The 26,257-nt window shown below is 41.9% G+C and overlaps 1 protein-coding gene across 16 annotated transcripts in view; it reads left to right on the top strand.

Annotated features, from left to right (window-relative positions):
- The window catches only part of KMT2C (lysine methyltransferase 2C), a 356,746-nt gene that overhangs the window by 86,708 nt on the left and 243,781 nt on the right, over nt 1-26,257 (top strand). For all 16 annotated transcript variants that reach the window (XM_075062190.1, XM_032767811.2, XM_032767809.2 and 13 more), the window contains 2 exons: nt 6,118-6,206; nt 23,329-23,467. In XM_075062190.1, coding sequence (XP_074918291.1) covers nt 6,118-6,206; nt 23,329-23,467 — 228 coding nt within the window. The remainder of the gene's footprint in view (nt 1-6,117; nt 6,207-23,328; nt 23,468-26,257) is intronic.

The following is a 26,257-nucleotide window of genomic DNA, read 5'->3' as shown; positions in this document are numbered from 1 at the left end:
CAGAAACATGGCCCCGGGTGGTGCTGGATCAGCCTCACCCCTCCTTTGGTGAGGCAGCAGACACCTTGCGCCTTTTCGCGGATAGGCATTGAACAAAGCCATCAGCACAGCAATTAATGGGACCTGAGATCACAAACGATCTGACCTTGTCAACCTCGTACTCTCGGCTGACTATACTGAACAACATGAACTGCAAAGGCAGGACGAGAGCAGTCTATTGCTGATGCGGCGAGGCAGCGATGACCGAGATGGAGGCAATTCTCCATTTAACCGCTGGCCCAGCGTTTGGCTACTTGCTAATAACGGGCCATCTTCACCCAGACGCCCGAAATGTGGCACGGAAACAACACAGACTGGTGGGACCGCTGTTCAACGTTGATGATCGCAGTGGGCGCGAAACTCGCTGCGTAAGAGCAACTTCTTAAACTTTGGACATGGCTTCCCCTGCCTGAAACGCCATATACACCCATCATATTCTATGTATAGTTGAGGTTATTTTTTCCAATATGCATTACTTTACATTTATCCACATTAAATTTCATTTGCCATTTGGTTGCCCAATCACTTAGTTTTGTGAGATCTTTTTGAAGTTCTTCACAATCTGCTTTGGTCTTAACTATCTTGAGTAGTTTAGTATCATCTGCAAACTTTTCCAGGTCACTGTTTACCCCTTTCTCCAGATCATTTATGAATAAATTGAATAGGATTGATCCTAGGATGGACCCTTGCGGAACACCACTAGATACCCCTCTCCATTCTTCACCCTAATGGATTTATTTTAAACCTGAGCCGTGTTTGGAAGGCCTTTTGTAGTGTATGTGCAGAGGGGAGAACTGCATGAAAACACCAGATGTGGGTACGTTTTCCACTGAAAAGAAGCAATTATGTTTAATTAGTCCAAACCTGTGATTTTGCTAATGTTAATAAGTTGCTAAGATGTGGTGGCAGGGTTTAAAAAGTGAACACTGATGCAGAAATAAAGCCTTTAAAAATGTGTAGGATATGTTTTTATGTTTTGTATATTCGTGTAATACCTATAACATAAAATTCGCAATTTTATATACCTTGTGAAATAAACACAAGGAATATTGCAACTAGCCAGTGAGCTATTCTATACAAAGTGGTGTTGTGGAGAATAGTTATGTGGGGAGAAAATTTTTGAACTAATTGTTTATTTTGAAAAGCTGGAAAAAACTTTTTCTTTTGCTGCCTGGAGCTGTGACTTAAGTTGTATTATTGCTAGAAGGTAGGTAGAAAAGTAATTAGGGTAGTAGTTAGAGATATTACCATTGTTATGTGGTTGCTTTTGAGTACCTTTTTAGCATTTCTGTTTTCTACATCACATCTAGTGATTTCAGCTAGAAACACAACACATTATGTCTATGTGAAATGCCTTTAGCTTATTTGTTGAATGTGAGCATGGGGAGTGCAAAGTGTCTAAATTATGTAGATGGTAAAGAACTGCAAAGAAGGTAACATTAAAACATATGTTTTTGTTCTTCTCTACAGTTCTTTGATATTCTAATGATTGAGTCCATTAATCAACAGTTCACTTGTTCTGATTTTTTTTCTTTTTGTGGGCGGGGGGAGGAGGGGAAATAGGGTGGGACAATGCTGGCAAATGTGTTCTATCCAGATAACTATGTTTCTTCCCTGCTCTGCTGCATGGAGGGGATTAAATCCACTTAGGGTATTTCTAGTAGAAGGCGTCCTTCAGTCTCAAGAGACCATGGGTATGCATCCCTGAAAGGTAAAGAATTTACTCAGTTTGGTTTTATAGCAGCCGCAAATGTGGCTGAAGAGACCTGCTCGAGAGAGACAATCTCTGCCTCATCTGTCACATTTAAAGGTGATGTTTTGACCCTTTGGGCTCTGCCTTCTGCGAGCTCTTTTCTCCTCTGCTAAGCTGGACTGCTTCCTCTCGTAACTCCTGAGACCTTTTTTAAGCTCTTATTTCCAAAGGATGCAGTCTTGAGTGTGATCTTCCCATTTGATCATATCCATGTCCATTTCTTTGAGGTCTCACTTGCACGCTACCTTGAAACACAATTTTGGGCATCCTTGGGTCTTTTTCCAGATGCCAGTTCCCCATAAAGGATATCCTTTGGGATGCACCCATCATTCATTCAGCACATGTGCCCAAGCCAGTGGAGGTGTCTCTGTTGGAGTGTTCACATGTTGGGTATTGCTCGCCTGTTTGAGCACCTCAGTATTGGTGACTCTGTCCCTCCAGGAGATTCCAAAGATTCGACGAAGGTGACGCATATGAAAGCTGTTGAGCCTCCTTTCCTGATGAGAATATGAAGTTCATGTCTCGCTCCCATACAGAAGTGTGCTGATAACACATGATGATACACACAGATCTTTTTGTGTTCTGTCAGTTTGTTGTTTTGCCATATGCTCTTGTTCAGTCTAGACATTGTTGTGGTGGCTTTTCCAATGCAGATGTTGATTTTTGTTTCAAGTGAAAGGTTGACTGCGATAGTGGACCCCAGTTACATGAACTCGTTGTTGGTCTTGATGGAGGGTCCTTCCTCAACTCCTTTGAAACATTGTTAGTCTTTTTTAGGTTTATGGTAAGCCAAAGTCTTGGCAGGCTTTGGAAAAACTGTCCATTAACCTTTGAAGATGAACTTCTATGTGCGTTGTTACTGCTGCATCATCAGCAAAGAGGAGATGTTAGATAAAGGCCTCCAGAGTTTTGGTTTTATGTCTAGTCTTGCAAGATTGAACAGCTTTCCAACAGATCTTGTGTGCAAGTAGATCCCCCTCAGTTGAGGAACCAAAAGCTTGTTTCAGTAGCAGGGAGAAGAAGATCCCAAACAGAGTTGGAGCAAGTACACAACCTTGCTTAACTCTGCTATGAATCTGGAAAGCCTCAGATACCTAGCCGTGGTATTGGACTGTGCTGTACATGTTTTCATGGAAGGATCGAATCATGCTTAAGAGCTTGGGAGGGGCATCTAATCTTTTCTAGAAGCGTGAATAGTCTTCTTCTACTGACAAAGTCAAAAGCCTTTGTGAGATCGATGAAGGCTATGTACAGGGACTTCTTTGTTCTCTACATTTCTTTTGTAGTTGTCTCAGCGAGAAGATCATGTTGATAGTAGACCTTTCAGCTCTGAAGTTGTGCTGTGATTCAGGATAGATTCTATCTGCAAGGGTCTGAAGTCTATTCAGGACAACTCAGGCAAAGGCTTTTCCCATAATACTAAGAAGGGAAATATCGCAATAGTTGTTAAGTTGCTCCTGTCACCCTTGGTTTTATAGAGTGATAATGTCGGCATCTCTCATTTCTTGTGGTACTTTTGCCTTCTTTCCAGCACAGGCAGAGCAACTCTTAAAGATATTGCAGTAGAATAGGTCTTCTGCATTTTATGACCTTGGTTGGTATGCAGTCTTTTTTCTGGGGGCCTTTCCATTGGGGAGGCCATCTATGGCAAGGCAAAGCTCCTCGACAGTTCATGTGTCTACACTACAATTAAAAACCCTCAGCTGACTTGGGCTCAGGCTGTGGGGCTGTTTAATTGCAATATAGACATTCGGGCTCAGGCTGAACTCTGGGACCCTCCCACCTTGCAGGATCCTAGAGCCTAAGCTCCAGCCAGAGCTGGAATGTCTACACTGCAGTTAAACAGACCAGCAGCCTGAGTCCTAAAACCCCGAGTCAGCTGGCTTGGGTCAGCCATGAGGTTTTAATTGTAGACGTACCTTTAGAAAACTGTAATGGAGACCTGCAGAAGGCTGAGGGGCAAATGGCTAAAGAGGATGCAGTTTTCTCTCTACTCCCACAAGTCTATTTTTCGTCTGCCACTAAATATTCATGTCATCTTTGGGCCACGTGGAAAAACTGGCTGGGGGCAAGAGGAGAAGCTGCATTCAGCTGTATTCCAGGGTTGCCATCTGTTCAGTTCAGGGCAGGGCTGATAAGTTGTGATCCTTTAAAGATATCAAAAGGACCCAAATTCGGAAAAGTTACTTCCCCACTTCCCTCTTTAAAGTAACACAGTTAATTCTGGTTAATGTTATTGATGGAGTTGGTAGTTTTTGTCAGATTTAGAGATTTAAGTATGTTATGCAGCAGGTGTCTAGATGAGAAATGTGTCAACAGTTGTAGCCTTAATACCTTATTGGGAGGGGAATACATCTTGTTTGTTTTTCGTTAAAAAAAAAAAAAAAGATCTGCAAAATCATTTTAAATAACATGAAAGTGGTGAACAAAACCTCCATTCTGTAGACAGCTGTCCAAGGTAATCTAAATTTGGGACTAATAATTTGAGGAGGAAAAAAAATCCAAAGATGCGCCATACAGATGGAGAGCCCATAAAAACAACCTTCTTTTCCCCTATGCCTTTATCAAATATCTATATTTATGTCAATAGCTTCTCAAGGAATGCAATTACTGACCCAATCCAGTTTCACAGACCTTCTGCTTCCTGGGAGGTTAATTTGTACAGTCCTTTGGGTGCTATTATCATAATAGCTAACATTTTGGGTTATAAGAGTGACTTGTTTATTTTTTATATTTTGTTAAAGTAGTGGTTCTGCCATGTGTGCATTTTGGATTTCCCCCTTCCTACTGTGACCCAAACAAAAACAAAAGCCAAGAAACTCAAAAGTAAAGACTGCTTTTTTAACTCCTTTGCTTTTCATTGTGTGTGGCACAGCAATATTGCATCCCCTGTGTGGGAATGAAAGGTGCTGTGGATTTCAGATTTTTTTGATTTCCATTTTAATCCCTCTACTCCTCCACATGGCCAACACTGTTCTAATGTGACCAGAAAGATCTTACCAGAGCAGTAAATGTCTCATAGTATGGAATGCTCTGCTTCAGCAGTACAAATCAACAGAGCATGGACCAAACTAATTCTGTTCAAATTCTGCACCTATTGTCTTAGTTCCTGAGCATCTGAGGTGGTACGGGATGGCATGTTTCCTTTGGACTGCTGCTCAGTTGGTCTAGTACAGAGAAATTATTTTAATGCAATTCTTTTGTATTTAATAGAGCTGTGTGGAGAAGGCTAAGTCCTTTTCAGGAAGGATTTCGATACTGAGAAATTTGGTTTCATTCCAATTTGGAATGAAAACAAAAAATTTCAAAATTCTCTGTGAAATGGAAAGCCCTGGGTCCCCTGGCATAGGGGCAGTCTGCCTAATGAGATGGCCTAGAGCTGCGAGCCCTGGAAGCTGTGGGGTCCCTGACTTTGGGGGTAGTCTGCCTGCTGGGAAGTCCTGGCAGCCTCGCAATCAGAAGCCCAGCACATGAGCTGCTGAAGAGCCTGGAATCTGGGGCTGCTAGGGCTTACAGGCTCTTGGTTTCCCACCACGCTGGCTCTTGAGGAGCCGGGCAGGTAAAGTGGCAAGAAACCAGATGGGTTCCCAGTGAAAAACTCCCTGCTTTTTGTCAGCCTTTTTTTCAAAATCAGACAGTCTCCATGGCACATTTCCATTTCAAATTGGCATTTTCTGTCAGTAAAATTATTGTTGCGTCTGAAAATTTCTGACCTGCTCCAGTATTTAATTTTAAAAGTAACTTGTCAACTAACATCATTTTTAGCACTGTTGTTCCACCAGCAAAATCCCTTTTTTTTTTTTTCCCCCCCCCCCCAGTTTGTTTTTTCCAATGATATGGTTATATTCTCTGGAATTTATTTCCTTGCCTGCTTTATATGGATATATATCTGTGTATAGTGTGTAGGATTTGTTAATGCACAAGTTTTGGACCACATTCTAAAGTAAGATCCTTGTAATTGCCTTCTGCATAATAAAAAATGTGAAGCTCTTACAAAACACTTGTTGTCATGCCAGTGGCCTACTGTCTGTTCAAAAGAGGTGAATTACTGAATGGTTTTGTTAATAGTAATTGCAAAATCTTATGGTCTGGTCGCTGATTATAAAGGGGTACCATGTTAACCTCTAGTGGTATAATACTCTTGTTCAACAGCACAAAAAAGTGTAGGTAGGACTGTCATCTAATTTCATAAATAATTACTGAACTTAAATTCCAGATAAGTTAGTGATGATAATCACTCAGTCAGCATAAAATGATCTTGATCCTAGATACATTTAAACTGAAAAGATTTGTTTGTGAACAATGTGCCTTTCTTGCATTTGTAGGCCTCGGAGTAGAGGAAAAACTGCAGTGGAGGATGAAGACAGCATGGATGGGTTGGAGGCAGCAGAAACAGAAAACACTGTGGAAACAGGTAAAGAGACGTATAGTATCAGTAGTGTCATCTTGTCATTTCTCTTTTAGAAGTGAGTGCATGTAGTTATGCAGGAAATTTGTCTGTTTATAAGCAGGAAAATAATCTCTGGCTTTAATATGATACCATGAAACAGACATTTACACATTTATAAAAATAAGACTGCATTCTTTACCTTTTAAAAATCGTCTGCTGGGAAATTCCTCTGTATTTCAAATGTCTAGTGGCTCTTTTGTTTTGATAACTCTACCACTGTCTAACAGAAATAAAATACAGTAGCAGCCACTTGTATATTATTTGCCAAAATACAATGTTGCTCTTTGCCCTGTAGTAGCAGTTAACTAAGGAAATTATACCACAGGGATGGCTTAATGTTAGTGCTTTCTGCTGCTTTTTGAGAAACACATGTTAATTTGCTAGTCTTGTAAATATTTATATTGAGATAGCATGCAAAGCCTTAATCAGGATATAGACCCCATTGTGTTGGGTGTGGTACAAACATAAAAAAGATGTAATCCCTACCCTGGAGGGTTTACAGGCTGAAGACCAAAACAGATGGGTTAAAACGTACAAATGAATGAGTATGATGATGAATTTCCCCAGCTTTGTTAGCTACATGTATATAGCTCTTGGAAATTTGCTTAGGCTAACTATCAGGCAGGGTTTTGTAGCAATCATGACAGAGTGAGCCTTAATAAGGGATCTGAAGGAGATTGAGGAAGAGACTGTATGGATTTTATTGAGGAGCTCTTTCCATGCATGTTGGACAGAGTGAAAGAAAACAGAGATGTGTTTAAGGGAGAAGCTGTCTGGTGGGCAGTAAAGGTTGGGAATGCTGGCAGAGTGAAGGCAGGTGTCCACATTACAATGAGTTACTAGATCAGCTAGGAAGGGCGGGGATAAGTTGTGAAGGTTCTTAAAGGTAAAGACCAGAAACGTATGTTTGATATAGAGGTTAAGGGGGAGCCAGTGGAGGGACTTGGATGGCCAGAGTAAGGAGGTGATGTGGTTAGAAAAAGGAGCCATCTTAAAAGCATTATTTTAAATAGACTTTGGGGGAGCAAACTTACCATAGTTGAGGCCATAAAAGAGGAGGTGGTGATAGTCAGGGCATGAAATTATGAGAATGGGCATGAGAGATTTAGCTGTGTCATCTGGTCTCTTGCTCCCCATTTGGTAAGAGTTACAAAGTATTGAAGAGACTCTGTGCTCAGGTTTCAGGGAATGCTTCGAGGTGTTCAGCAGCAATTCTTATTGGTATTAATAGGTTCTGAAGGATGTCTAGTTCAAAGGGAACTGTCAACAATTGATTTTGTTAGTCTGCCAACACTTTGTTTAGCCCATTGCGTTACCTGTCTCATGCACTGGGGTGATGAAATATTCTCATGCACTGCTTTGATGTAAGCTCTTCCCCAGGCCCTACATAAGGATGTTTGTCAGTAACAGTGGTGACAAAGCAGAAACTGAAGAAACAGCAGGCACCAATATCTTTAGGAAAGAAGGGGAGGGCAGAGGAAGGCTAAGGCCAGGTCTATATACTATAGAGTTAGGTTGATGTAAGCTAGCTTACATTGACCTAACTCTAAGCATCTTCACTAAAATGTAGCTCCCACCAATGTAACTCACGCACTTCACCGCCACGAGAAGTGTAGTGTTTAGGTTGATGTAATTAGGTCAATATGGTGTCAGTGTAGACACTGTGTTACTTGCATCGACTGTTGCTGCCTTTCAGAAGCCATCCCATAATGCCCCACACTGATGCTCTTGGTGAAGATGCACACTGCTGATGCAAGAAGCTTAGTGTGGACGTGCAAAAGTGATTTAATTACTGTGGTGACTATATGTCGATGTAGTTCAGGTTGATTTAATTTTGTAGTGTAGACTTGCCAAAAGCCTAAGCCTCTTTGGTGCTTTGTTTTCAGACTTGCCCATTACACAGAGCCCTGCCTCCCCACTGGAAATACCCTTATAAACTGTATCAGGGGAATAGACTTTTTTTTTTTTTTTTTTTTATAAAGGAGGTTAAAAAGAATCTGTAATGATACATTACTGTTTAAAAGGTGCTTTAATTACTATACTGGTCTGGCTGTACACAGTCATGTTAACTAGTTTACTGACACTCCCTGTGTCATCAGTATAGATCTGTGAATAATTAGTTTGTTTGGAGGAGAGGCCAACAAGAAGGAATACTTCACTTGCATCCCTTTTGGAGCCTCAAAGAGATTTCTTGGTCACTATGGGCATGACTCTTCTTTATGCTAAAGCCTTTTTACACCATTCTGGCAGTGTATTTAAAAAAAATAAAGAAAAGAAAAGGCCTTATTGTAAATGTGCATGTCCAATATCTCTGGAGATGGGGGACCAAACTGGACTTAAAGGAACATTGTCAGTTTAAGCAGTTTGGGGAACATTGACTGCTAAACGAATGTTAGGCTTGATTGAGGGAAGAGAGCGCGAGCAGGAAATCCATAATTAACTGTTAAGATTTGCTATCTTGTGACTTGCAAGGATTTGAATTATTCTGGCAGAAATGTTTTCAGGACCAATGAACTTTTTAAAGTACTGGTCTGGGGCTAATAAGCAGGGGGGAAAAGTGATACCAGTTAGCTGTTAATAGATATAAAACTATTTGCTGTTCATTAAATGGAAGGAGATTTTAGTTGTCTGTATGTGTCTGTCATTTTTTTTTTAAAAGCTCTGTACTGAGATGGGTATCCTTTTAGTTAAAAAAAAAAAAAAAAAAAAAAAAGGGAAATGGATTTTTGCAAAAACCTCACCAGTATTTCCTAACAAACTAACCTCTAGTCTGCTTTCTTCTCTCTTTCGTCTATTTAGAATGTAATCGCTTTGAGGCAGGGGCTTTTTCTTGCCATGTGTTCATACAGAGTATAGCACAGTGGTGCCCTGATCTTAGCTGGGGCCTCTAGACACTACTGTAATACAAATAATATAGTCATATGTTGTTAGTGTCAATTGAATTCAGAGTAATCCACATTGCTGTCAGACAGGGACTTTCAGGGTCCATTCTGGTCAATTTCATGACCATAAGGTTTGAAAATCAGTCAATTTCAAGTTTTCAGTTGTTTACACCTGAAATTTCAGTGTTGTAACCATGGAGGTCCCAACCCAAAAAGGAGTTGTGGGGTGGGGGTGTTGCAAAGCTGCTGTTGGGGGGTTGCGTGATTGCCACCCTCACTTCTGCAGCTGCAGGAGGTTCCTGGAGGTGGAGGTGGGTCTGATCTCCCCATGAGAGCAGCTGTGCAGGGGAAGAGCAAGTCCTGTCCCTCCCCAGTGTGGGGACTAGCATCTGGAGCCTGGGGAATGATAGGAGCCCTGGCTGAGATGCCTCCAGCCCTGACCCTCCCTTTCCCCTCCAATAGCTAGATTTCAGGTGGGAGGGCTTATTTCATGGTCCATGAAACGTTTTTCACAGCCGTGAATTTGGTAAGGCCCAGACAGGAGGAAGGAGTATTTCCTCTGAATGTGGCAGGTTACCCCACAAACCCCTATTCCAGTGATTTTCAACCTGTGGTCCGCAAATTAAGATTTTCAAAGGGGTCCACAACTCCATTTGAAATTTATTAGGGGTCTGCAAACATGGTTGAGGTTGAAAGGATGAAAACCACTGCCCACTGGAAGGGAGATTCCCACAGTGGAGAAAGCAGAGGAAACATGTCTCCCATCGCCTGAAGGGAGCAGATGGGGAAGATTCCCCACTTTCTCCTACCTCCCAGAGAGAGAGATTCTCCACATACCCCCATCTCCTGGTGAGAGTTACCCCCTGAAGAGTGTTGCCTCGATGCTGGTGACATGCTAACAACCCACTTATCTTACCACTGCATGTATTAAATTTAACACAGTGTTCACCAGAAGACATGTAACAAATCTATGAGAACATTGTTTAAATGTTGAAACCTGTGGGTGCATGTGTTTACTACAATAACGTGCATGTGCCAGTGTTTATATGTAGCAAAACCATTGCATTAATATTTAGTAAGCAAGTAAACATGTCATAACAAAGAAAAAACAGGTACTAAATCCATCAGTTCAGAATTCCAGTAAGTGAATACTACTGCATCAGTTTACCAATAGCATTTATTATGAGCATCTTACAATCAAAATATCTGAATAGAAATGTGAATATATGTGTACTCACTTAGAGGCCAAGAAAGGTATATTAGGAGTTGAAGTTGTGATAATAGCCAAGTTGCTGGAAACACTGAATTTTAAATGTAGGTGTTGCAAGAAGGAATGTTGCATCTAGACCTGTTTCTTATTTATATTTAAACTAGGAGGTCCACAGTTTTCAGCTTCTGTAGTTCATGCTTACTGCGTGCACCCCATGACTTTCCACCCTCCCATCCCCCTCTGTTTCAGGGCCTCCCTGAAACTCTCTCCTTTAGGCTAGGGGCTCTGTGTGTCCTTCATCCTTCCCCTTCCCCCCATTCCAGGGGTTCTGTGCAGCCTCTTTTACCCCTTCTCACATGCCAGAGTCTTGGTATGCTCTGCTATTTTCCCCTTTCCTCATATACCAGGGTCCTCTATTACCTGTTCGGATAGCTTTAATTCTGAACACCCACTGGTATTTCTTGACATGTGTGCCTTTTCTTTGGTGTGCAGACATTTTGCATTTTTTAATACAGAAAACTATGCTAGTGATACTTTATGGCTGAGATTAATACAGGTTGAACCTCTCTAGTCCGGCGCCCTTGGGACCTGACTGGTGCCGAACTAGAGACACGAACCATGGAAGGTTAATGCAGAGTGCCAGCTGGTATTCATAGGTGTGGGAAGTAGGGGAGCGGGGGGTGCTGCAGCACCCGCAGACTTTGTGCCCAGTGTGCCTCCAATGCCAGCCCCATGTCCCAGCTGCCGGCCCCAGGTGTCCCTCCCCCCCTGCTCCCCCCCCGAGCTTGAACGCTGCGAATCAGCTGTTTGCAGTGCTCTGGAAGCACTGGGACGGAGGAAGAGAAGTTGGTAAGCGGGGGGGCTGCTGGTGTGTGAGAGGTGGGGGGTGCAGAGGAGGGAGGTTGGTGCAGGTGGATGTTCCAAACCCACTAATTTTTCCGCGTGGGTGCTCCAGTCGGTCAGTGGGAGCTGTGGGAGTGGTGCTTGTGGACCCAGGCAGTGCACAGAGACATGCCAGCAGCAGGCGGCTGCAGCTGCTTCTGGGAGCAGCGTGGGGCCATGGCATACAGGCAGCCTGCCTGAGCCCTGCTGCGCCACCGGCTGGGAGCTGCCTGCGGTAAGCGCCTTCTGTCCAGAGCCTGCAGCTTGCACCCCCTCCCACACTTCAAAACTCTGCACCAGCCTGGAACTACCTCCTACACCCCAATCCGCTGCCCCAGCCCAGATCTCCCTTTGGCACCCAAATTCCCTCCCAGACTCCACACCCTCTCTGCCAGAGTATTGCATTTTTGGAGTAATTTGGGGAGTCTATTTAACAGTATGTTTTAAAAAGTTTGTTAAGGGTACTCAGAGCCTGGAATGTGTGCTCTTTTTGGGTAGCAATATAAATCTAAAGAAAGAAATAACAAAACAAATACATCCTAGTAGCCTCTGTTGGTTTGTGTTTCTTTGAGGGTTTTTTTGTTTGTTGCTTCTGTCTAATACTGAGCTTATGCTTCTATTCTCCTGTTGGTAGATCATTTTCTTCCTGTTAGTTTAAGCAAATTTCCATCCAAAGTATATTTTGCCTTAGCCTTGGTTCTCCCTTTAGGTTTCTTGAAATTGAATTCTACACGCTGATCTTTTGATCATTGTCTTTCCTTATCAAAACTTTCATAAATTACTCACCTCTTCTTAGGGTGACAGATGTCTTAATTTTATAGGAACAGTCCTGATATTTTGGGCTTTTTCTTATATAGGTGCCTATTACCCACCCACCCCCATCCCCTGTCCCGATTTTTCATCCTTGCTATCTGGTCACCCTGCCTCTTCTTTAGAATCCACAATCGTTCCTGTCCTTGTGTCACTTGTAAATGTTGAGACCGTGCAGATTGTCCTTTCTTTCACATCACTTTTGGATAAATGAAATAAAGTTAGTGCTCCCGGTGATTCTTGTGGGAAAGCCCCCTGATAAATCCAACAATGAGGATTTTATTCTGTTTACACTAAAGCATTCTGCACTGTACCTACCAGTTCTTAATCTATGTGAGTCCCTGTTCCTGTATGTTGTATGGAAGCTTCTGGTTTGATACTTGGGAAAATGCTTTACTGAAACCTAGAAAATTGTGTCAGCTGGTATCATTTACCCCTCATTATTTTATGTCTTTGGTAACCCTGATACAGTGCCCAATGACATTTGTCTGGCCTGTTGTTGACTTCTTGATGACATGTGCTCCTCTAATTACACTACGCTATGCTGCATCTTCACAGCCACCTTAAAGTGTTGCCTTAGCCAGTGCTTTAACGTTGCTAGTGAAGACATGATGTAAGAAAAGATATCCCACCATAGTCGGCTCATTGGGCAGAAGAAAAGTCAAAACAAAATAACTCTCTATATCTGTATGTCCCAAGCAGAGCTTCCGATCAGGGAAGGGAAAAGAGCAGAAAATTCCATAGTGCGATCCTAGCTGTTTTAAGTGAATGGCAGAAACTCTCATTTACTTCAGTGGATCCAGGATTTCATCCATGAAGTCTGTTAAGGACCTTGCCATGCAGACATAACTTACCTAAGAAGTGTTTATAAACTACAGTGATGGGCACTATCGAAAACCCTAAAATAAATGAAAGCTAGCTTTTCTCATCACTGAGTGCAGAGCATAATTTGAATATAGATTTAAACATATATTGCATAAAAGAATGCACCAAGATTATATGCACAGCCCCATAATATTCCCTTGTATTTGTGTCTTTATGTAATAATGAGTAAAATTAGAGATCCAATGACTTTTCTGGTATTTTTTTTAAAGTGTTGAAATATGTGCTTTATACAACTGTTTTTGTTTTTTTTACCCAGTGGAAAAACTAGCAGAGCCCAGGGAGCTAGCTATTAAGGAAAGTGTTCTGTTTCTCTTTTCTCCTATTGTAAACAAATTACCAAAACAAGGACTCAAAGGGGGCCACAAAAGATACTTGGATTTAGATTAGAACAAGAACTTCTCAGCAGCCAGCTTCTCCTTTTTGGCTGATGATGATGTGAGGTACACTCAAAATGGGACTGAAAATGGAACACTTAAAAGCCTGAGATTTTCCTTTTGGCTGCTCTAGCCCCCTCTCCTAGGTTCTTGTGTGGTGTGAACAAAAATATTTTTTTCATTAGGTAAAATCCCATACTTCTAAGCAAATCGAGAAAGTAGTGGGGCTGGTTTTGTGGCTTTTCTTTCTGAACTAGAACCATCTATTTATTCTGCCTTCCTTTCTGTTGAACATCACCTTCGCAGTTGTAGTATCTGCAAATGTACCACCTTTAGACACAGTATGGCCAAAAATCTTGAGGGTTTTGAATGGGTTCTGAGGAACAAAGAAACTCAAACTCCCTTTCTGGCCAAAACTAAGATTACCCAGGCCTGGTTTTGGTGTATTGTGCATCGTGTCAGTAATGGGTCATGGGGAAGTGTGCTTCAGCATCACCAAGCTGTATGTAGTGCATTGAATTTTGGAACGTGTAAGATGCATCTCCTTATCTTGAATGTGGTGAAATAGAGGGTTGACTGCAAGCTACATTTTTGCACCTTGTGATGTAATACTTTTCTTCTCACCACTGATTGTCTTTACTTGCTGTTTTATGGTTTGTTTAGATTATAAGTTTTCTGAACTAAAGACCTGTCTTAATTTTTGTAAAAGTCATGCATTCTGGTAGTACTGCATAATTTTAATAATATGGAATTATAATTGCATTCAAATATTTGCATGACATGAAAAAATGAAGTCTGGTCTCTTGCGTCACCTACCATAATCTGTCTCAGACCATAGACTTGTTTCTTCATTAGACATATTTGGTCAGTGTCAAAAATTTCTCCCCCTCTCACTCCCTCACCATTGTGGGGTCTTACTGGAAATCCTGGCCTGCCTATGTCTAAAAGGCCCCTCCTCCCACTGTGGGGTCAAGGTCAACAGAAATGCAGTGTGCCTGGCTTGTTCTGACAAGGGGGTTGACTTTTTAGGTGAGAAGAATGAGGAGTACTTCTGGCACCTTAGAGACTAACAGATTTATGATCAACATGGTGTATTATATTTTGGTTTAATGAAAATTTTCTTTATTCTAAACATTTTAATCTTGTCTACAAATTCATTTTGACTGAGACTTTGAATTTAATCGGCTAGTATGCTACAACAAAGGGGAAAAAATGATGGTTAAATATATTGCCACTCCGTATACAATGCCTCAGTGTTACCCTTGTGTGTTTTAAAGTGCTTCTAAAGAGACCTGGTGAGTGAGGTGATATCTATTGGAGCAGCTTTTGTTGGGATACAGGGGAGCTTTCAAGCTTCCACAGAACTCTTTTTTCTTCTGAAATGGAAAAGGTACTGTCAGCTAAATACAAGGTGAACTGACATTTTTCAAGAGACTATTCAAGGGAACCTGGCCCATTAACACCTCTCCAGTCATAGGAGGGAAAGGAAGGAAGGGGGGAGAAAAGACAACTTGCCAGAAGTTGTTAGTGGGTTATAAATTGGTGTAATAAGCCATAAATCCAGTGCCTCTGTTCAGTTCATGATTTTCAGTGTCTAGCCAAGTTATGAATTTAAACACTCAGGCTTGTCTTTTGAAGGAGTTGTGCAAGTTTCCTTTGAGGATGAGGACTGAGAGATCAGTTATAGAGTGATCATTTTGTGAAAGATTCATCCACAGGTGAATAGGGTGTTTCTGTGTCTTATTTTCCTCTGAGAGTTCATTTGAGAGTGTAGGGATTGTCTGGTTTCACCCACATAGTTGTTGGGGAATTTATTGCACTGGATAAGGTATACCGCATGTAGGGATAGGCATGTGTAGGACCCATGGATCTTGAAAGGTGTGTTGTGGGGAGTGTTGATCATCACAGCAGTAGAGATATGTCTACAGGTTTTGCATCTGTTGTTCTGGCAGGGTCTGGTACCACTTTGAGTTGGTGTATCTTAATCTGTGGGGAGCTTGCTTCTGATGTGGTTAGAGGGGCTGTGGGGTTGTCTGAAGGTCAGAATAGAGGGTTCAGGAAAGATTTCTTTCAGGATATGGTCCCCGTTGAATATGGGTTGTAATTGTTTGATGCCCCATATGGGTTCCAGGGTGAGGTTGAAAATGACAGCTTGAGGTGTGCAGTTGAAGGGGATTTATTTCCATACTGAAGCAGGTTCTCTAGGGGTATTTGAGTGGCTTATTCCATGATGCCTGGCCTTAGATAACACATTTGTTGGTGTGTTTGGAGTGATTACTGGATCTGTGCAGATAGGTGTGGTGATCTGTAGGTTTCTTCTATATAGTAGTCATACAGTAGGGTTCCACTGTTGAAGCTGACCGTGATATCCAGGAAGTTGATGCTAGTGTGGGAATGTTCTTTGGAGAGTCTAATGGATTTGTGGTGGTTGTTGAAGTTGTGGTGGAAATCTGTGAGGGAGTTTGTTGTCTGTTCAGAGGATGAAAATATCATTGATGTATCTCAACTATGTCATTAACTTTGTGGTGCATTTTCCAGAAATTTTTCCTCAAGGGAGCCCATGAAGAGTTTGGCATACTGGGGATCCATCCTTGTGCCCATAGCTGTTCCCATGGTTTGTACAAAATATTTTGTCGTTCAGTCTAAACTTGTTATGGGTGAGGATGAAATGGATGAGTTTTTAATGGATTCTTTTTAATGAAGTTGACATGTTCTAGTCATTCATCAAAGTATAAACAAAATCTGAAAGTGGATAGTTGGAACCTTTTCTTTGTTCCAGTGCTGTTTTAAGCAAGTATATGAATAATAAAAATATATAATTACAAGGTATCCAAATATGTAATTGAAAAAGGATCCTAACAACTTCATCATGCTGGGATCAATGGATTTGCACAAGATGAAATTTTGTCCTTAGGATCTACAGAAACTAAACTATAAATAAGTGGTGTGAAACAGAGAAAAAAGTTTTATTTCATGACTGGTGGGAAATTTACACTAAGGTATGCTGTGTTGGCTGGCTAAATAACGTGTTTATTTATTAAATGCAAAAATATATTTTAATATAAAATATTAAAGCTTACAAATTTAAATGAACATAAATGGAGAAATTTCTCATTTCCATGTAATGTTAATTCATTCATACTGCTATTCTGGATTAATAGGGCAATAGTACATTATTATATATTGTGAGGGAAAGTCATGTTTTTCCAATGGCGGGGGAAAAAGAGAAATTTAGGCTATTTTAAAAAATGAAAACTTAGTACTAGCAGTACTTTGAGAAAAATGGTTGCAGATGTGCCCTGTAGATTTAATTGTTTATTGCCGTGTCTGAATAAAAATTCACAGTTTTCAAGCATTTCCTTGAAATAAAAAAAGCTTTTCTTTGTTAATCAAAAATTGGTCCTCATAGAGGACCGTTCATGCCAAGTTTTGAACTTTAACCCCTGCATCTCACCACAGTAACTGTGCTCTTTAAAAAAAAACAAACAACAAAACAAAACAAAAAACAAAATAAAGAGTTTTATATGGCTAGAAACTACTTTGCAAACTAAAATATAGCACTAGCTATTGGCAGGCAAGTCCCCAGCCATGCACACTACTATACTGTGATTTAGTGCAGTGGTTTCTAAATGGTGATGTCCAGAATGCTTGCTTGTGTTCCATGGAGAGTTGTTTGGTCACTGGATGCCACCTTACCTTCCTGTTTTCAGGTGATGAATCCTATCAGAATAAGGTAAAAATACATTAGAGACGTCTCCATGCAACAAATTGCTGTAGTTGCCCCAGGAACATTGTTTGTCAGTGGAAGGAAAGGTGACAATGAGACATTCTATTTATTAAGATGTGTCTGACGTGACAAAAAAATGTGCGAACTCTGGGTGTAGTGGAAACGTTGTTTTGTTTTTCCATGAGTTGAAAAAGTGAATGACATTTGGTAATAATGCATGACCTCACAGGCCAAGGGCATTGTTGCTCACCAGAGCTCACATTAAATTCACCATCAGGAATCCTTGTCACTACTGCTGCCACACGATCTTGAGCTGTCAAACAGTTTGTCTACCCTAGAGCATTTGGGTATTACTAACAGTACTGTAATCCTGTAGAATGCCTGTAAAACACCTTGCCCTAAACCTTGTCTTGCAACCGTGCACAGGTATTCATACCACTGTTGCAGTTACACTTGCTTTGAAAAATTCTTGCCATCATTGCTTCCTGCAACAAGTCACAGCCAGTGTGGACAGCAAGTGAGAGCACTGCAGTTCAAGGGTACAATTAGCGCTCCTACTGTAACCTGTCCAGTGCTTCTGTCTACCCTTCAGTGGCAGTTCTGACAGCTCAGACTCAATTGGCTTTATCCCATCAGGCTGTCTCCAGCTGTTCTGTTCTGGCTGCATATAGGCCTGAGAGCAGCCACCTGCCCCAGTATTTATTAACAATTCAGCTTTCATCTAAATAGCAATAAAACTTTTATTTTTACTCTGTTAAAATTTTTGTTTAAAACACTCCATTATTATTATTATTAAACATTATTTAACAAGTTTTTAAATGTTTGTTTGTTTGTTTGGTAGAGGCTTTACAATATTTTCAGTTGGAATATTTTTAACATTACATTTAAAAAAATATTTGTCAGAAGTAAACTTTTAGAATATAGATCTTTTTCTTTGCTTTGTTCTGCAGCTCTGGAGGGGGGGTTGTTTTAAACGCAAAGGTAGTGATTGGGATGGTGCTAAAAGATCTGCTTTTAGGGGGTTCTGCACATGTAAAATGTGTCTCTACTTTGCTGAATGTGTACTCAGGCAGCCTCCAGAAAAGCACCTTCTGTTTTCTCTCTTGGGTCCCTGACATCCAGCAAAAGGGAGGTTAGTAATATAACAGCAGAAGATATATTTTAATCACTACACTCCCGCAAAGAAATTTTGTCAGTTAGTAGCTTTCCAGCCGTCATTCATTTCCTCCTCCTCCATGTTGCACAGTACAGCCCCCAAGAGACTCGCTCCCCTAGAAGTAGCATGGAGGATAGGGAGAACTGGCTTTGAGTGCAGGAATTCCTCAGAAGACCTGCTTGGCTCAAACCATGGCCCTCAAGACGCCTGTCTCTGCATCTAGGGAGCATGCATAAGAGGAAGAAACAGCATAATTTGAAAACAACAAATGTGAAAAACACCAATGAGAGATACAAATAAAGAAGCTACCTAGCATAGCAGAGCTTTTGATAACACACTAACTAAAAATCTTGAATGACAAATTCTGTCAAAACATAACTTCTTTTTGTTTTTGTGTAAGGAGTGACTAGTCTGTTCTGCTATGGAGAGGGGGGAGTAAAAACAACTCTGGGGTGAGAGAGATCTGAACACTGTGGTACATTAAAGCACTTTTGTAATGAATCTTAAAGATTTTTTCCTACATGAGAACTTTACAATGAACTTAATAACTTTGTGAAACCTAAAATTTGTCTTTTCAACCTGAAGTCCAATAAAAAGTGTGTCAGGAGAACACAATTAACATGATGAGCAGTTAACTGAAATCAGATGGTTCAAGTGACTTCTGCCTCCCCAACTTGCAAATTGTTAAATTTGATCTAATAAGCATTATGTAGATCCTGTTGATAACAGTGATTTGCCTCCATACTGACTCTATAGTTTTTGTGCAAGGCAAAAGTGCATTGTTGCCATCGTTATTATTTATTATTTATTATTTATTTGAATTACAGTAGCACCCGGAAACCCCAACCAGATTAGTAGACCATTGTGCTTAGACACTCTATAAACATACACTATAAAAGTCCCTATACCCAAAAAATTCCCTGGGGCAACAGAAGTGTCTTTTTTTCATGCCATGAAATTCCATTCAGATTTGGTAGAGCTAGTGTTAAAAAAATAATTTCAGTGCAGAGGGAGGGACCCTCGAACCCATCTTCTCACTCTGGGAAAGTACAGTAGAACCTCAAAAGTTACAGGTACCTCAGGAATGGAGTGTGTCTGTAACTCTGAAATGTTCGTAACTCTGAACAAAGCGCAGTTTGGGCTCCAGCAGTTGACACTCCAGGCTAGGCTCCAGCAGCAGCTGAGTTCCCTCCTCAGCACAGGCAGCTTCCAATAGTATGTCCCTCCTCCCAGCTGTGGTAGGGGATGTGTGAAAACAGTGCCTCCCCCTCCTGGCCTGGGGGAGGGTGAAAGCGGCACAGACCCCAACATTGCTCCTGCTCTGCCGCCTCTGGCTGCCTTGAGCTGGCAGCCCCAGTGTCTTCACCTCTTAGCTGCAAGTGGCAGCCCCGCATGAGGCAGGGCGTGGGGACAGGCAGCCCAGATGTGCTTTAAGATGCAACACAGGTACTGAGCAGAACAGTATTTGCTTTTTTGCTTTTTTGGTGTCCGTTGCTGCCTGATTGGTTACTTCCATTTTAACATGGTGTCCGACTGTCCATAACTCTGGTGCTCGTATCTTTGAAGTTCTGCTGTAGCCTTGTCCTGCTGACAGCTGAAGGAGTCAGTCCTTAGCTCACATAGCACCATAGCACAGACCGTTACTGAAGTGTTCCGGTTCAGACTCTGCTGGTGATTCATAGGGGCAGAGGAATGTTACACTTTTACATAATAGATTTTTTTTTACTTTTTCTTTAAAAATAATAATTATAATAAAAACTACAAGATTACACACAGAGAGACTTCTTATTGAAAAAGGTTATTGAGGTTCCAAAGTCAAGCACTTGAAAGTTAGGAAATGCCAGGTTTGATTGCCACATGTCCTCAGTTTGGCCTCCTTATGTGTATGCATAATGACCGTCTTCAATTACATCATCACAGTCTATTAGAGAATTGTTCTGAGAGCAACAAGATGAAAGTCAATAAAGACAAGTACAAAGTACTTCACTTGGGAAGGAGAAATCAAATGCACAACCACAAAATTGAGAATAAGTCAGTAGGCAGAAATACTGCTGAGAAGGACCTAGGTGTTACAGTTATATGTGAGTCAACAGTATGATGCAGTTGCAAAAAAAGGGTTAATACCATCCTGGGATGTATTAACAGGATCATTGTATAGGAAACACAGGAGGTAATTGTCCTGCTCTGCTTGGCACTGGTGAGGCCTCAATTGGAGTACTGTGTCCAGTTCTGGACACTACACTTTTAGGAGAGATGAGGACAAACTGGAGAGACTCCAGAGGAGAGAGAAGAAATGATAAGAAGTTTAGAAAACTTGACCTATGAGGAGAGGTTTAAAAAAACCTGAGCATGTTTAGTCTTGGGAAAAGAAGACTGAGTGAGGACCTGATAACAGGTCTTCATATGTGTTAAGGCGGGGTGGCCAACCCGAGCCTAAGAAGGAGCCACAATTTACCAGTGTACATTGCCAAGTGTACACTGTAATACGTCAGCAGCCCACAATCAGCTCCCCTCACCAGCAGCCTCGCCGATCAGCGCCTCCCCATCGCTCCCCGCACCTCCTGATCAGTTGTTTCATGGCATGCAGGAGGCTTGGAGATGGATGAGTGAGGGCATAGCAGGCTCAGGGGACGGGGCCGGAAGGGGTGGAATGGGGGCAGAGCCAGGGGTTGAGCAGTGAGCACCCCCTGGCACTTTAGAAAGTTGGAGCCTGTAGTTCCAGCCCTGGTGTCAGTGCCTATACAAGGAGCCACATATTAACTTTTGAAGAGCCGCATGTGGCTCTGGAGTAGGGTGACCAGATGTCCTGATTTTATAGGGACAGTCCCGATTTTTGGGTCTTTTTCTTATATAGGCTCCTATTACCCTTGTCATAAACAGATAGTAGGAGTTAGTAAAACAAAAGTACTTTATATCTCTTTTGACTGTAAAGGGTTAACGAGTTCAGTAAGCCTGGTTGTCACCTGACCAGAGGACCAATCAGGGGACAGGATACTTTCAAATCTTGAGGGAGGGACGTTTCTGTGTGTGCTGTTAGTTTTGGTGGTTGTTCTCTCTGGGTTCTGAGAGTGACCAGCGTGCAACCAGGTGTTCTCTCCAATCTCTCCGATACAGGTTCTTATAGTTCCAAGAATAAGTGAGTACTAGGTATAAGGTGAGTTAGGCTTATGTTGTTTTCTTTATTTGCAAATGTGCCTTTGGCTGGCAGGAGTTTAATTGTGCATTTGGCTGGAAGGAGTTCAAATTTGATTTTTGCTGAAAGGATTTTATTTGTACTTGTATACTTAGGCTGGGGGTATTCCCAGTGTCTATAGCTGAAAGACCTGTACCTCTCCATTTTAAATTTACAAAGTATTTTTTTTCTCTTTAATTAAAGTTTCTGTTTAAGAACCTGATGTTTTTTTATTTCTGGTGTGAGACCCAGGGGCGGGGTCTGGATTTACCAGGGAATTGGTGGGGAGAAAGGAAGGAAGGGGAGAGAGAGGCTAATTTCTCTTTGGTGTAGGATTACTTTCTCTCTCAGGGAAGTCTGGGAGGGGAAAGAGAAGGAGGGGAAGTTGAATTTTCCTCTCTGTTTAAGTTTCAGGAGTTTTGCATCAACGTGCTTTCCGGGTAACCCCGGGAGGGGAAGCCTGGGAGAGGCAACTGTGAGGGAAAGGGTTTACTTTCCTTGTGTTAAGATCCAGAGGGTCTAGGTCTTAGGGTTCCCCGGGCAAGGTTTGGGGGGGACCAGAGTGTACCAGGTACTGGAATTCCTGGTTGGTGGCAGCGCTACAGGTTCTAAGCTGGTAATTAAGCTTAGAGGAGTTCATGCTGGTACCCCATCTTTTGGACGCTAAGGTTCAAGGTGGGGAATTGTACCATGACAACCCTCCACCCCCGTCCCGATTTTTCACACTTGCTGTCTGGTCACCCTACTCTGGAGCCACAGGTTGGCCACCTCTTTGTTAAGAGCTGTTACAGGGGCATGCACAGGAATTTAAATTTGACCCCTTGGAGGGGGGCACAGAAACTCACTCTCCCACCCCTCGCTTCCAGCCCTAGGAGGAGCTCACTTTCTTCTTTCCTGACTTGCCCTAGGAAGAGCTCGATCTTCCCTCTCCCTCCACCTGGCACCGGCCCAATCTTCCCTCCCTTCACATGGCCCTGGCCCTGGCCCTGACCCTGCAGGAGCTCGATCTTCCCTGCCTCCGCGGCCCCGGGACCAGAGAAGTTCTGTGTCCCTGATGATTATTGGGGAAGGAGGAGTGTGCCCCTGCTTGCCTCCACGACCCAGGCTGTTATAAAGAGGAGGAAGGTGAATTTTTCTCCTTTACCATTGCAGGTAGGACAAGAAGTAATGGGATTAAATTGCAGCAAGGGAGATTTAGGTTAGCTATTAGGAAAAACTTTGTAGTTAAGCTCTCCGTTTGTGAAGAGGTTGTGGAATCCCCATCACTGAAGGTTTCTAAGAACGGGCTGGACAAACACCTGTCAGGGACGGTGTAGGTTTACTTGGTCCTGCCTCAGTGTAGAGGGCTTGGCTTGATGACCTCATGAGGTCCCTTCCAGCCCCTCATTTCTAAGATGCTATTTTTCCATACGACCCCTGCCTCATTCAGAGCATGGGCTGGATACACAAGGGGGCAGAATTAAAGGTACATGGGCTACTGTAAATCTGGCATTTCCTAACTTTCAAGCACTTGATGTTGAAATTTAAGTAACATTTTTTTAACATAGATGTGTGTGTCATAAAATATTTACCCATCCACACTTGACAATTCCTCTCCCTGCTTAGGTGAAACAAACCTTTTGTTCTTGCACAGACTGCTTAGGTACCAACACTCAAATATGAAAAAGGTGTCAATTAGAACACATTTTTATGTCTAAACCAAGGAAGTTTGATATATGAATTTGAGATGTAAGTTTGAGAAACAATAATCATGGACTCCCATCATTTCATTTTTGAGCCATTATGCAGACTTCAGGCTTAAATTAAAGTTCTCACTTTAGGTAGATGTGAAGAGGAATGATACTTCCCTACTTAAATATTTCTTTCTTAATAGAGGTGTTACACTGACTAACCTATTTAAAAACATTTACATTAAAGGGGAAAATGTAAACAGTGATTTTTATAGCCACACAAATGGAATCTTAGCAGTCTTCCTTCTTGTCAAACAGAAGTCAAAGAACAATCTGCAGAGGAGGATGCCCAAACTGAAGTGGACAGCAACAAGCAGCTAACACCAATTCTTCAGCGCTCAGTATCTGAGGAGTCTGCAAGCTCCACTGCCTCTGTTGGTGTTGAAGCCAAAACCAGGTTAGTAAGTGAGACAGATGGGTGCTGAGTCAGTGGTGGGGGAAGGGCTGAGAGTTGAGTAATGGTTCAGAGAATGCTGGGAGAACAGGCTTGGGACAGGGCTGGTGGTTTGAAGCATTAGCAGAAACCTTGTTGGCAGCTGCTATATTTGAGACTGATGATTTAATTAGTCTGCAGGGAACTGGGGGTGGAAAAGCATGTTTCTTAAGTGTCATCCTCCGTGATCACACAACACAGGAAAACCTGAGAATTGCAAAATATTAACTATTTAAATGTAAAAGTTTGTGGGTTTGTGTACAAGCGGATACACTGCACCCACTAGTAAAGCCTTTCTGGTGAGAAATAAAACGTACTGTATATAACAATGGTCTAACATAACAGTACTTCCAAGGTTTCAGAGGATATTTTCTACATTTTTATTAATTTTTTTAAAAATTTTATCTTGTATACCGTAATCCTACTTATCTTTCAGAGTCTCAAACATGCAAATAAATGTTAACTATGTGTTTTACCTTTTTCCTAAATTTGGGGTATCTATAAATGTAACAATCATATGACACTAGCAAGAACAAGACCTATCATGGGCAGGCACCACTGGAACAATGTCATGGAACTCTGGCCAAGCCTTCAGTGCAGCTAGTTAGCCCAATAGTGGGCTTCTGTTTGTTACAGAGGTTATCAGATCACTTTAAGGAGACTTTATAATATGGATGTATGTTTTTGACTGACTTGGATTAAAAAGAACCCAAACCATTTCACTTCCACCTTGTCAGAGTTTGCACCTGTGCCCCCACATACAAAAGGCTAGTGCCTTAACTGCCTATCTCATCTACCTTTACAGATTTTACGTGGTCACAAACTTCTGTTAGAAGGGAAATATCTGTGGGAGCTACCCTGATATATCAATATAACTGAAGTGTGTGTGTGTGTGTGGAGAGATTATTGTACCCTTGCTCAAGAAACCATCTCATGATAATGAGAGGGCAGTAGCTAGAGAGTTTTTCTCAAATCCTTTTTAGGGGAAAAAAAATATTGATAAGGTGCTGACAAGGCAGATATCTGGGGTCTGGAGGCAGGTATCTGGAGTCTGCAGGTTTCCTTGATCCCAGGCAGTTTGATTTTAGGCCTGGATATAGTTTGGACTTTGCGTTGATGGCAATGTTGGGTGATATCCTCCTGGCAATGGACAAAAATCAAATGTCCATTTATTTTTATTTCTTAATCTAATCCTGCACTCATCTAAAACCAATGCACGTCTAAAGAACAACTGCTGTTTTTTTAATCTGTCTTCTATAGCATTGTCCATGAGTGGTGGTGACAGATCTTCCTGGCAGGGGTGGAGGGAATAGCTTTTGAGTCGTTCCACTCCTTTTTGTTAGAAAGAACTCCAGATAGATGAAGCAGAGTACAGTAAAGATTGACCCTCAATTCTGTAGTGTCCGGGCATGGAGAGAGAGAAAATATGCCAAGATTTAGGGAGAAGGGAAATATAAGGTCAGAGGGGTTAGGGTGGATTGTGAATCCATGGAAACTTGAAAATTAGGTAGTTTTGAAGTTTCTTCCAGATTATTTTTTTTACTGTAGGAAACATTTATACCCCTCCTAAAGCGTAGAAATTTGAGGTTTTAGGGAAACCATGGAAGAAAGTATTGCAACAGAAAAGGCAGAAATTGATCAGAGTGTGAAAAAGTAGCAGCGAGGGCAATGTCAAAGTAATGCCAGAACATTGGCATTGTTCTGCAAGTGAGAGAGATGCTTACTGACAAGGGTGAAGTGAGAGTAGACAAAGTCTGGGGTAATGGATGCCTGCAGGATTTCTGACTTCGTGAGTAAAGTTTAAGGCTGGATTTCAGGGGAGTGACAGTAGTGTAAGAAATATGTGACAAGGCACTTCACACAGACAAATAACTTTGGTCTTTGAAGCATTTAGGAGAAAAGAAGTTACAGTGTAGTTAGGGAGTATCAGTATTACTTTTATGCAGCTGATATCCAAAGTTTTTTTCTTCTTGTGCTTCTCTCTGATCTCTCCTAACTTTGAGGCTAACTCAGACCTCTCTGAGGGTGATGCTGGAGAATAGAGCCAAGGTAGTAACCTTAATGGAACTACCCAGCAGAAAGTGTGTGTTTGTGTGTATGTGCATTCGCATGTGAGTCCAGAAGAGAGTGAACTACTAGTTGTGAATAAGAAATGGAGAAAGGAGTGGTAACAGTGTTAAGTTTAAAACTCAGAAAGTAGAGTGCTGGAGACACCAAAATGAAAAAGAGCATCAGAAGTCATGCCTAGCTGAAGTAGGCTGGAGAGAAAGAGGCGTCTGTGCTCAGAAATGAGTGGATTATTGATCTCTTGTAGGGAGGGGCAGGCAGTAAGATCAAGAAGAGATGGAGTCGTGGCAGTGAGAAAAGCAGTTGTGCCAAATTTCTCTCTCTTTGTTCATCTCACGATTATTAAACTTGCAGTATTAGCAATACGCAGGGCTGGATTAATCTTTTGTGGGCCCCGGCACCTGGACCATGGTCCCGTACCCCACTCCACACCCTCTCAAGGGAGAGCAGGAGATAAAGAGGAGGGGAGCGGCGGCTGAGAGAAGCAAGCAGCAGGCAGGACCTTTGTGGGGGAAGAGGCTGAGCAGGGGTGGGGCCTCAAGGCAGAGCACGGGTGTTGATGGTGGTAGGAGGGAGAGGGTAGGACCAAGCTCTGGGGCTGAAGTGGTAATTGTCTTGGAAGTCTCTGAAAGTCACAGTATCCATGACCTCCATGACCTGATCTTATCCTTAGTTATGATACAGTCT

The sequence above is a fragment of the Chelonoidis abingdonii genome, chromosome 2 (genome assembly GCF_003597395.2).
Source record: "Chelonoidis abingdonii isolate Lonesome George chromosome 2, CheloAbing_2.0, whole genome shotgun sequence".
In the NCBI taxonomy this organism is placed as follows: Eukaryota; Metazoa; Chordata; order Testudines; family Testudinidae; genus Chelonoidis; species Chelonoidis abingdonii.
Note: the sequence above shows the minus strand (reverse complement) of the source record. Positions and strands in the feature narration are given on the sequence as shown.